This window comes from Rhinatrema bivittatum, chromosome 8 (assembly GCF_901001135.1).
Source record: "Rhinatrema bivittatum chromosome 8, aRhiBiv1.1, whole genome shotgun sequence".
Lineage (NCBI taxonomy): Eukaryota > Metazoa > Chordata > Amphibia > Gymnophiona > Rhinatrematidae > Rhinatrema > Rhinatrema bivittatum.
Window position 1 is genome coordinate 27,252,691 of NC_042622.1, and position 12,633 is coordinate 27,265,323.

The following is a 12,633-nucleotide window of genomic DNA, read 5'->3' on the forward strand; positions in this document are numbered from 1 at the left end:
ATTCCAATCTGTATGCATGTAATTAAGCATTTTGGGGGAGGGGTGGAGTTTGCATTTATCCGTGTGCTTTCTGATTTTGAAAAGTATATGGGTAAATTTCCCCAAAAATCATCCCTGCAGGAATTAGCAAGTGTAACTTTGTGCAGGTAGTTTTCGTGGGATAATTTTCAAAGCAGACTTATGCATGCAAGTTTTTATTTTGAAAATTGGTGTAATTGAGTTAGGAGTATAACAGCCCACAACTTGTAAGAGGGCAGTGATAAAATTACCCGCTAAGGGCGGGGTTGAATGCTTGGAGGTGAGTGAGCGGTCAGGATCTGGGGCTTTACCACTCACAACTTTTAAACGTGTGTTAATTTGCCCATTGTTTTGTGCGCATTCCCTCCCCCTGGAAATCTGAACTGGACGCTGCTACCTTTGCTTCCTAGACACTTGGGCCTTTACTGCCCCTCCCGGTCAGTTAGCTGAATTTTTGAAATTTGTTTTAATTTAAAATAATGAATGTACATAATAACAACCACAGTAGTAAAGACGTGCCATGCTGGGGCAGGCCAGTGATCTGTTGAATACGGCATCCCGCCTCTGGCAGCGGCCAGTCCGAGCCCCTCGGAGGTACCCGGCTCTCACAGTTCTGCGCCCCAGCGTTTTGCTTTCTAGAATGCTGGAGGCCGTGTTTTTAGATGGAGGTCTTTTGTGAGAAATTGAAGTGTCTCTCAGGCCTCTGCTCTTTCTTCTCGCCTAATCTGCTCTCATCGGGAGCTGTCACGTAGGCTTTCTGTCTCCTTTTCATGACTTCTGCGTACATCTCAAGCACTGCAGTGACCTCCCCGGGGCTCAGGTCCCGACTTTCCCTCCTCCTCCTCCGCTTTCCCATTCCTGCTCTTTGACTGTAGGAGCAAGACTTTGGCTTGGCCTCTCGGCCTCAAGTGCCCCAAGAACTTGGGGAAAAAGGAATTAAGCCAGTTTTCACCACTGACGGTATAGAACTGAAGCTCTTGAGCCGCTGAGCCAGACCTTATTAATGGGAGGGAAAAACAGCATCTGACGATCAAGTAGCGAAGGAGAAAATATGTTAGCACGCAGCGTCAGCGACCAATTAAAAGTCTTCTAAGTGTCAGAAATACGTTTTCACGATACCCGAATGTAAAAAATCCCCCTCAATGCGGTAGGTTCTGCTGTTTTGCAGTCTACGATATCTCACGTTGAGCGAAAAAAGTATTTGTGCTAAGCAGACTATAGCCATAAGAAACTCTGGAAGCCAAATTCCTATGCAAGCTCCCAGAGCAAAGAGAGATTCAAAAGAACTGTAAAACTTCACTTTAACAAGTCCCATGCCAGGATCTCTGAAGGGGGCAAAGCCCCAATACATTTATTTGGTAAAGGGCAATTGGTTCCCCTTAAAATTCCTGTACCATGGACAGCTCCAGATCTGCGGAGATAGGGTAGGGTTTAGAGGGAGGGGAAGAAGGAGGGAGTTTAGGTGGGGGTGAGGAAACTGGGAAAGGGCAGATGTGTCGTTGCGTGGGTTTGCATAAATTCTCCCCCTCTTGCGTGCGCCACCCGCACATATGTGTGCGGGTTATAAAATCTGGCGCGCATATGCATGTGGCCAGTGGATTTTATAACATGTGCACGCACCTTATACAATCTACCCCTAACTGTACTAACTGCATCCCCTGGCAACAAATTCCAGAAGTTAATTGTGCATTGAGTGAAAAAGAATTTTCTTCGATTAATTTTAAATGTGCTACTTGCTAACTTCATGAGGTGTTCCCTAGTCCTATCCGAAATTGTAAACCAATTCTTATTTACCATTTTAGACCTCTCATCATTTTAAAGACCTCTATCGTATCCCCCCTCAGCCGTCTCTTCTCCAAGCTGAAGAGCCCTAACCTCATCAGCCTTTCCTCATAGGGGAGCTGTTCCATCCCCTTTATCATTTTGGTCGCCCTTCTCTGTACCTTCTCCATTGCAACTATATCTTTTTTGAGATGCGGCGACCAGAATTGTACACAGTATTCAAGGTGTGGTCTCACCATGGAGCGATACAGAGGCATTATGATATTTTCCGTTCTATTAACCATTCCCTTCCTAATTTTTCTAATTGGATAAGTTCTTGGAGGAGAAGTCCATTACCTGCTATTAAGTTCACTTAGAGAGTAGCCACTGCCATTAGCAATGGTAACATGGAATAGACTTAGGGGCGGATTTTCAGAGCCCTGCTCGCCTAAATCCGCCCAAAACCGGGCGGATTTAGGCGAGCAGGGCCCTGCGCGCCGGTGAGCCTATTTTACATAGGCCTACCGGCGCGCGCAGAGCCCCGGGACTCGCGTAAGTCCCGGGGTTCTCCGAGGGGGGCGTGTCGGGGGGGGGCCCGGTCGTCGCGGCGTTTAGGGGGCGTGTCGGCAGCGTTTTGGGGGCGGGTACGGGGGCGTGGCTACAGCCCGGGGCGGTCCGGGGGCGTGGCCGCGCCCTCCGTACCCGCCCCCAGGTTGCGTCCCGGCGCGCAACAGGCCCGCTGGCGCGCGGGGATTTACGTCTCCCTCCGGGAGGCGTAAATCCCCGGAGAAAGGTAAGGGGGGGGTGTAGACAGGGCCGGGCGGGCGGGTTAGGTAGAGGAAGGGAGGGGAAGGTGAGGGGAGGGCATTAGAGGATTCCCTCCAAGGCCGCTCCGATTTCGGAGCTGCCTCGGAGGGAACGGGGGTAGGCTGCGCGGCTCGGCGCGCGCCGGCTATACAGAATTCATAGCCTTGTGCGCGCCGATCCAGGATTTTAGTGGATACGCGCGGCTCCGCGCGTATCCACTAAAATCCAGCGTACTTTTGCTGGCGCCTGATGCGCCAGCAAAAGTACGCCTATTTGTGTTTTTTGAAAATCTACCCCTTAGTTTTTGGGTACTTGCCAGGTTCTTATGGCCTGGATTGGCCACTGTTGAAAACAGGATGCTGGGCTTGATGGACCCTTGGTCTGACCCAGGATGGCATTTTCTTATGTTCTTAATAATTTCCTAACATTCTATTTGCTTTTTTGACTGCTGCAGCACACTGAGCCGACGATTTTAAAGTATTATCCACGATGATGCCTTTTTCCTGGGTGGTAGCTCCTAATATGGAACCTAACATCGTGTAGCTACAGCAAGGGTTATTTTTCCCTATATGCAACACCTTGCACTTGTCCACATTAAATTTCATCTGCCATTTGGATGCCCAATCTTCCAGTCTCGCAAGGTCCTCCTGAAATGTATCACAATCTGCTTGTGATTTAACTACTCTATACTAGACCCCAGGGATATTAATTTATTTGGGGAGTGGGGGGCTGAGCCTAAAGCCTAAGGGGCCACTTTTCTGGAATTAGGGCAAGGGGTGGGGGAAGAGAGCAGACAGTGACCATGCTTTTTACTCAAATCTTTTTCTTTTGGGGGTCAGGACCATCTCCGAAGACGGCGAGGGGATGGGTTGGGTTCTGCAAAGACCCGCAGGGTGGATTTTTCTATTGGGGGGGGGGCTTATTTTTAGACCCCCCTTTTAATCAATGGTGGCCGTGGCTGATGTGGGTCACATCATGCTAGAAGGCCCCATATTGCAGCGTTGTTATTTTTTGTCGCATATTTGTGCCACAATAAAACAAAAAAACTAGGCGCTGTGGTACTGCCATACTGGTTTGTCAGGGAGGGGCCAAATATCACAGGGATGCCCCCCAGTATGGCAATTTCTTATGTTCTTAGGTTCCCACACCCCACCTCCAAAATAATGATCCTGGTGGTCTTGGGGGCAGGTGGACCCTCACCCCCATATCTCTAAAAGCAGACTTTGGGGGTCAGGCGCATCCCCTAGCCCTGGGCCCCATCAAACTCATTTTTCAAAATGTCAACCTGACCTTGCCCTATCACATGTCGGGCAAAGTACGGGGACCGGACATAGCCACATGGCCTGGGTCCAGTCTCCAGACCTTGCCCTTAGCATGTGATGGGGCAAGGTCATGTTGACCACCATTTTGAAAAATGGCATCTCTGGGCCCCCCCCCCCCCCCCCACTGTCTACTGGAAACTGCTTTTAGAGGTTTGGGGGTGGGGCGAGAGTCCATCTGCTCCCCCCAGTTCACCAGGGTCTTTTTTTGAGGGGGTGGGAACATGACCCCAGGGATCTTAATTTATTTGGAGGGGGAGAGGCAGAAATGGGGATATTATGGGGCTGGGAGCTAAATCCTAAGGAGTCACTTTTCTGGACTTAGGGGGAGGGGGTGGAGGAAGGGAGCAGGATTCTTTCCTAAGATTTCTTTTTTCTTTTGTGCACCAGGGCCACCTCAGAAGGGTGATGGGGGGAGGTGGGCATGTTTTTTTCTATTTGGGGGTGTTTTCGGAGCACCTGGCCCTTTAATTTTCCCATGGGACCATCAGGGACCCATGTTAGCGTGTTGATGCTCCCTTGTGGAAATATCTACACCTCCCTCAAATGCAGTAAAACAGGGTTAACATTTTTTCCCCCCTAAGTCAGCCCCATTATTGTATTAACATTGGTTTGCCTATTCATGAGCTGTTTTGCATGTATTAGGCGCTTTTATGCATGCAAATACACGCAAAGCAGCTAGTTTCCACAGGGGGAGGAAATTGCCGCACAATAGCGCTGTTACATGGTGATACCGCATGATAGATGGCATTTAACGCATATTAAATGCCGTTCAAGTCCTGATACCGCCTTATTAAATGCTCGAGCTCCTTACTGTATTGCTCTGCATCACTTTCCTATATGTTAGAGGGGGGAGGGGGTGAAAGAATCTTGCACCGGTTGCTTGTCAATTTTTTAGAAACTTTCTGATGAAACTTTTTTTTTCCTGGATTGGCATTTTAGACGCGTGGTCATATCGAAGCGCTTCTGTGCGGGGTTTTCTGCAGTGGCCTTCCCCCGTCCAGAAGTACGGAAATTTCTGTTGCTCCTCAGTTTGCGACTGCTCTGCTGCTCCTTGCCCTTTTTAACCCTTGCCGGGCTCCACGGAGGGACTTGTTGAAGGGCTTTTTTCCGTTTGTAATTAATGAATAAACCATTCCCAAAAATGACAGAAGAGGACGACGTCACATTTTCTCAAGTTTATTTTTAATGGAAGGAAGGACTGGCACTGGTGACTGGCGGGGAATATTTCAGCTTAGCTCCCCCCCCCGTGGGATCGGCTGTGTTGAAAATGCAGCTTTTAGCTTGGACGGCAGATCAGGGCGTTTTATATCTCCTCTGTCTCGGCTGCCAGCTGAGGAAACTCCAGAAGCAGAAGAGGGGGGTGGAGAGAGAGGAAGTTATGAAAGTTCCTAGACAGCGCGGGATGTCGTGCTCCATGACCGCATGCAATCTGTAGCAGTAGTCATCGTTTTGCACCTCGCGTACCTGCGGCGATGAGACCCGTTTGACAAAGACTTTTTGTGATCAAAGCTGTAGGGCCACCCAGGGGTGGGTGGGGGGTCTGGAGCAGAGAATGACTTCAATTGTTAACGCGGATCAGAAACACCGAGCCGTATCCTGTTAAGAAGGCCAGGGAAGGGCTGTGAGCAGCAAAAAGCAAGTGGCCTTTCAGGTTGCTGCTGACTTCCCCCTTGGTTGACTTGGTTTAGGCTGCGAGTTGGAGGGTACAGTAGGGGTGGTGTCTTCAGCAGAGAAGTGCCCTCAAAGATGCCCCCCCCCCCTCCCCTCACAAAAAGCAGCCCACACTAAGATTAAAAAGCCTTTTGTTGAGGCAGGGCAGACGTGTCCACAAAGGCAGAGTTCAAATTAACTGATAATAAATCACTAGCTACCTCAAGCAAAGGACAGGCCTGCAGCTGGCTAATAAATGTTTTTAAAATTACTCAGCAATTGTTAAAATTCTCTGGTCAAAAAACGATTGAGCAGTGGTATTTTCATCAGGCTGGTAAATAATATGGAAAAATGTTTTTTTGCTTCATAGTTGCTGGAGAATAAACACAGGTTTTGGTTTTTTTTTTTTGTTCTTTTTCAGAATAGGCATTTCAGTGACATTTTCTCACGCTCATTAGTGACACGGCTCTTGTTTAAAGAGAATTAAACGGCAATTTAATTGTGCCGGCTTTGTTCCAGACTTAGCGTTTCCCTCTAGCAGAAGGAGTTCCTGCTTCAGCAATGTCAGGGGAACACAGAGAGGTGGATTATCTAGATCAGTGGTTCCTAGCCCTATCCCCAGATAGGTTTTCAGGACATTTCCAAGCCCCCTGCAGGAGAGGTATTTGCATACGGTGCCTTCATTGTATGCAGATGTGGGCCATGCATATTTGGGGTTGGTATCTTGGGAAAACAGACTGGCCGGGGGTCCCCAAAATCCAGCTCCAGGTGTTGTACTTGACCATCAGGCAAGAACGTTTACATAGAGGCTTGCTCAGACTTTCTCGAATCCTTGTTCACCAACTAACAGGCCGATACAGTAAAAGTTGCGGGCGAGCGCACAGGCGCATCTTTTTTGACAGGAGCGGCGGATGTCAGCGAATTTGACAGACGTCGCTCAATTTTGCCGGTGTCGGTTCTCAAACCCGCTGATAACCACGGGTTCAGAAACCGGACGTCGGTAAAATTGAGCGTCCGGTTTTCAACCCGTGGGCTGATTTTAAATTTTATTTTTAAAAATGTTTAATTATTTTCTACTTTTGGGACCTCCGACTTAATATCGCCATGATATAAAGTCAGAGGGAGTACAGAAAAGCAATTTTTTACTGCTTTTCTGTGCACTTTCCCGGTGCCGGCAGAAATTAGCGCCTACCTTTGGGTAGGCGCTAGTTTCTGAAAGTAAAATGTGCGGCTTAGCGGCACATTTTGCGTACTGAATCGCGCGGGAATAACTAATAGGGCCATCAATATGCATTTGCATGTTGCAGGCGCTATTAGGTTTTGGGGGGGGGGGGGGGTTGCTGGCAGCGTGTTTTCGACGCGCTGTTACTGTATCGGCCGGTAAGTGCACTGCAGCAGTGGGGAGGGTATGCTGTGGCCTGGTGGCCATACCTGGGAATTCTCCGGATTTCGTGCCGTGTCTCCAGAACACCCAGGACCTTCCCCCTTCTCAGCGTAGCTGCCTCTTTCCTCTTTGCTGAACAGCTGACTGGCACTAGGACGCTCTGCTATCAATGCTCCGCCTCCCACCTCAGGTTGGTTCTATCAGAATGAACCAATGAGCAATGAGAGGTGGGGAAGCACGGGTTTTCCTTTCCAGGCCTACATGGATCCCGGTAAAGGAGAGGGCAGGAGGAAGTGTGCATGTGTGGTTAAGGAGGGTGGGGGGACAGGCAACTCTGAGAGAGAATGTGTGTGTGTGAGATGGAGGGGCATTCAGTGAGAGGAGAAAGCAAGAATGATCGTGAAGAGGCAGTGAGAGGAGAGCAGAGTGGGTGCTGGGAGGGGCAGCGAGAGGAGGGCAGAGTGGATGTTGGGAGGGGCAGCGAGAGGAGAGCAGAGTGGATGCTGGGAGGGGCAGCGAGAGGAGGGCAGAGTGGGTGCTGGGGGAGGGGCAGTGAGGAGAGGAGAGTGGGTGCTGGGGGAGGGGCAGTGAGGAGAGGAGAGTGGGTGCTGGGAGGGGCAGTGAAAGGAGGGCAGAGTGGGTGGCAGAGTGGGTGCCGGGAGGGGCAGCGAGAGGAGAGGAGAGTGGGTGCCGGGAGGGGCAGCGAGAGGAGAGTGCAAGAGGAGGGACAGGAATTGGGAGAAATGAGTGAGGACAGACAGCCAGAGGAGAGAAGGAAGTCGGGGAGCAAGGGGAAAGCAAGATGAGGGATGGAGAAAGTAATGGCAAGGTGGGAGGGAGAGATGAATTAGGGGGAGGGGAGAAGGAAGAGAAAGGAGTGAGTAAGGAGCAGGGATGACATGAGAGAGAGCAGGAGAGGTCCCTGGGTTGGAATCCAGGGTGGTGGTGATAGAAGGAAGGGGATGAGGAATGGAGGGCAGAGGAGGAAGAACGGTGAAAGCGGAGCAGGTAGGATGAATAGGGAGAGGGTAGAGAAGGAAAATTGGAGGAGGAAAGAGGAAAAGAAGGAAGGGTGAGAAGTGGAACAGAAAGGAAAAGGGGTGGGGAGAGAGAGAGAAAAAGGAATAGAGAAATTAGCCTGCGGGTTTTATCTCCTGCAGATTCCTTGTGGATGTCCTGAGGCTTCGACTGGCTGGGGGTCCCCCAGGACAGGTTTGGGAACCTCTGGAATAGAGACGAGGCCGGAGAGTAAGGGGGGGGGGGGTGAGGTTGAGTCAGAAAATCAAGCCCCCGAAGGTTGGAAGAATATAAACAATGAAAGCAGGAGTTCCCTGGATGGGAGAGGGGGTGGTCGGATTTTATATAGCGAGAGAGCGAGAGAGTCTGCACAGCCACCCTCCCCGCTAGTTTCAGGGTGAGCAGAGCACGGATGTTCCCAGGTGGGTAGAGTTAATTGCTGGGAGCAAGTCTTGGGGTTAAACCTGTCGGGTTTTATATTTGAGAGACGGGGATTCTTCACAGCCCTACTTGATTTGTTGCGGGGGTGTCCTGGATCAGCGGCCCACTTAGAGGCTGGAATGGAATAAATCATCGCTGGAATCTTTTTTTTTTCACTGAAGCCAATCCCATGGGGCAAGCTCTTTTTTTAGGACGGTTGCTATTTGGCCTAAACCCCAGCATATCCAGAGGTGAACTGAGCAATGATTGAATGGATCTTGTTCACCCCTGCAGGTACCGTGAAGGTGAAGAGCTCCAGTATCCAAGTAGGGGACCTGGTTATTGTTGAAAAGGTCAGTGTGACGTTACAAATGATGCTCCTTGGCACGCGTGCAGACCTAGCGCATTTTACGGCTCTTGCAATTAGAAAGCGCTTGCTCAGGAAAGCTACCCCCGTGTCCGTGGTTTTGGGCCAGGAGCTGCTAAGTCTTCCTCCAGCAGTTCCCTAAAGCCAGAGTAGTGTAGTTGAATTTTTGAAAGGAGTTTCATGAGTAAAAGTAGCCAATATCGCAGCAATTTTCAAAAACCTTTTGAAAAATGACCTCCTCGCATCTCGAGCAGCTCCCTGGTGGGCACTAGCAGGCGGGTGTGAAGGCTGCGTTTTCCCAGAGAAGTTAGCAGCTCAGGAGCAAGGGAGAGACACCATGCACAGTATGAAGCCGAGCAAGTACTTCTTTATTGATAGTTTTGGATGCTTGGCGTTCCCAGCCAGTAGAGGTTACGAGTAAATAAAACAGAATTCAAGGAAGCCTGAGAAAGATGCAAGAGAGTGCCAGAAGACAGCTAGGGTCTATGGTGGCATAGTGGTTAGGCCAAAAGATCCCTAGCTTCTGACAGCTACCTTATCGTCGTATGTTACTATGGGCCAGATTTTTTCTGCTTTTGCATCTACAGGGCAAATGCTTAGTGCGTAGGCCCCTGTGTTACAAAACGGGTGGATTTATGCTTACAATAACGGCCTTTCTTTTTGCACCATAGAATCAGCGGGTCCCAGCTGACATGGTCTTTCTGAGGACGTCGGAAAAGAATGGTAAACATCTGGGATCAATTTGGAAAATAACCGTTAACCTTTCAGTGGCCATTAGGAAAGAATAATCTCTTGAAAATGTGACAGACCTAAATACAGTTTGTGAGCTGCAGGAATGAAAATCGAGACCTGCTTTTAAGTTTAGACTGGTGGTCTTTTTTTTTTTTTTTTTTTCCTCCCGCTGATGGTTTGGGTATCATTTTATTTAAGAGGATGCAGATAGCGGAACCCACACAGCTAGTGGAATGTTTCATAGTGGCTTGTGTTGCATGGGGGAATTAAATAAACGGAGCACGTTATGATGTTAGCACTCGTTCCGCTGAGCTTTGCTGGCTGTAAGGACAGTTGCAAACATAGGGAGGATGCTTTTTTTTTTTTTGTTTTGTTTTTGAAAAACAATTTGCATGTGTAAATAGCAACTTAAGTATGTATATTGGCTGTCTGAAACTGTTATCCCACAGTGCGTGAACTTGTAACTGCACTAAAGAAGCATTCCTGGGGTGTGCATTTTGGTAGGGGGAGAAGCAGAGGGGAATAACGCACATAGATTTGTATTTTAAAAATGCCCCTGTGGTGCAAATGGAAAGATGTGTGAGAGATCCAAGCTTTCTGTGCAGGACTGGTTTTGGTAGGGGTGCGCAGGCAAGCGGGACAGTTCCCGGGGGGGGTCGGGGGTCCCAGCACCATAGGGCGCCCCTTTGGTGAAGTTGAGTGACATCACTAAGGCAGAGCTCTGGGGCTTACCAGAACCAACTGGACCCCCCCCCCCCCCTCCTTCATTTCTGCCCTCGGGCCTCAGTTGTGTCTAACTTTGTCCCTGTTTCCTGTGGCAAAGGGCCCTGAGAGCAGCTTACAGCTGGAACATGGCTTGAGGGTCTCCTCTGACTCGTGTGTGCTCGCGTTCCCGCACCACGGCATCGCCAGGCACAGCGATTGCATTGAGAATTGGAGTGATAGCCAGTTTTTCTGTACATCAGCATAACACAGGAATTGAAATTGCATGGGTGGTCCTTGTGGTATGGTGAATTAGCTGAAGTGGGTTATGTGGTAGAAAGTGAGATGTTTGTTTTCTTTTCTGGTTGCAGCATTGCGGTCAGAATTTGGTTTCCCTTGAGAAGGGACCGGGTGGCACTGTGTCCCCTGGCTGGCCCAAGTGAAATTGGCCACCAGTTTGCACCACCTCATTGGCATGCAGTGTGGGGTCTTGACTAGCTCCTGGGGTCGAAAGCCTGCGATTGATCGAGATGGACTGCCAGCAGTTACGGGCAGGGATATAACGCTGCTGATTGTGTGGAACCTAAGGTGGTTACACGAGTGAGAAACAAAAGTCTTTAATGGTCTTTGAAATCTACAGGTTCTTGTTTCCTGCGCACGGATCAGTTGGACGGTGAGACAGACTGGAAGCTGCGTCTGCCCATCTCCTGTACACAGAGATTACCCACTGCTGCTGTGAGTACTTCCTCTCCCCCGTGCAACATCCAGGGCCTCCTGACATCTCATGCACGTCCCGCAAAGGCAATTAGAATTTGTTTTCTTAGACGTGTGTATTTTATTTATAACCACTGTAGGCTAAAAATGGAATACTGAAGGTTGCAAAAAGCTGTCATAGATGTGTATCTGGTGCTGCAGCTACTGGTTGGAATTCAAAGGTGTGAAAATATACACTTCTCTGCCAAGCGCTCAGTGTATCAGCCCCAGACAAATCACTTAACCCGCCTGTTCTCCTCTGTGCGTTTTCTGAAATACTAGCGTGGGTACATGGCACACCGTGCGTGGACATTGTGCTGTTTATAATGTTTGCTAGAGCTTCAGTAGTGGTCCGCGGTTATCTTTCTGACTCAGCAAGCATGGAGACCCGTTTCAAATGATTTTTACGGGGTCCTTTTATAACGTCATGCACCAGTTGTGCCAGATGCCGGAGCTTACGCGCGCAAGTCTGCTTTGAAAATGATCCCACCAAATCTGCCCGCACGAGCGATAGCTTCTAAAACCTCCGCACAAATTTCTTGTGAAAATTTACATACGTGCTTTTTAAAATCCAAAAGCGTTGCGTGTTAGTCCTCAGCCCAAGTAGACCTGTAGGTGAACACGACATGCACGCCTCAGCTTACCTGTCTATCTGGAGGACCATTTTTGCACATAAAACTCTGTTTGACCAGCAGAAGTCCCTTTTTGAAAATAATTCATTCTGCACTTGGGAAGAATAATCTTCCACCCTTGTGGAAGGCATTGGAAAATGGTTTGACTGGTTTGGGATGCACCATGAGAACCGTTAATGACGATAACTTTCCGACGAGATGCAATCAAGAATTTTATTTGAAGGCAACTTCAAGAGTCATTGGGGAGTTCCTTTAGTCCAGCCTGTGAAATGTGGGAGTATGCGGGCCAGAGGAATTGTCTGTGGACAGTTTAGCAGTAGATGTTGGCTCACTACTTCCCTCCGTAATAAGCTTCTCAGACAAACTGCTTCCAAAAGGGAAAGTTCCACCCGTCATAGGTAACGCGTCATGGATCAGAACATTCTTGGGGGTTCTGGCAGAAACCCGGCAGCCTAAATGAAACAATCTTTGTTGTGGTGGAATCTCTTATTTGATTTGAAAATGTATAACCCGCTCCCATTCCTTGCTTTATCGCATGCGGTTTTGAAAACTGAACCAGAATCTGAGGGCTTTCATGCCGACGGATGACTTGGCGCCGTAAAACTGATGAACAATGTGTGTTTTCTTATTTGCACAACAGGATCTTCTCCAGATCCGATCCTACGTCTACGCAGAGGAACCAAATATCGACATTCATAACTTTGTGGGAACTTTTACCAGGGTGAGTTAATAAGTGTTAATGAATATGTACGAGTCCAGTGCTAGTTGTTTATGAGCAGGTGTTAATGATGGAGCAGAGAGTTGCTTATATTGCACAGCTGCCTGTCTCAGGTAAGAGTAGCGGCTGTCCTTCTGGAAAAGCAATCCATTGTGGTCAATTGAGACACTTTTTTTTAAAATGTTCAGTCAGTTTGATTTAAACCTTTCTCTGAAACACAGAATCTGACGGCAGAGAAGGACAATGGGGCCCATCTCACCTCTGCCCAGTTTACTTCCTGTTACAAAATTGATCTTTGGGCTTTTCTTCTCATCTTAATGGCTAGGGATATTCTATGGGTGAGCACATAC

General features: G+C 48.9%; 1 protein-coding gene across 3 annotated transcripts in view; it reads left to right on the forward strand.

The window, feature by feature from the left end:
- Positions 1 to 12,633, forward strand: part of ATP9A (ATPase phospholipid transporting 9A (putative)) — a 178,649-nt gene that overhangs the window by 36,671 nt on the left and 129,345 nt on the right. For all 3 annotated transcript variants that reach the window (XM_029611231.1, XM_029611229.1, XM_029611230.1), the window contains exons 5-8: positions 8,674 to 8,732; positions 9,418 to 9,469; positions 10,821 to 10,915; positions 12,206 to 12,286. In XM_029611231.1, the coding sequence (XP_029467091.1) occupies positions 8,674 to 8,732; positions 9,418 to 9,469; positions 10,821 to 10,915; positions 12,206 to 12,286 (287 nt within the window). The remainder of the gene's footprint in view (positions 1 to 8,673; positions 8,733 to 9,417; positions 9,470 to 10,820; positions 10,916 to 12,205; positions 12,287 to 12,633) is intronic.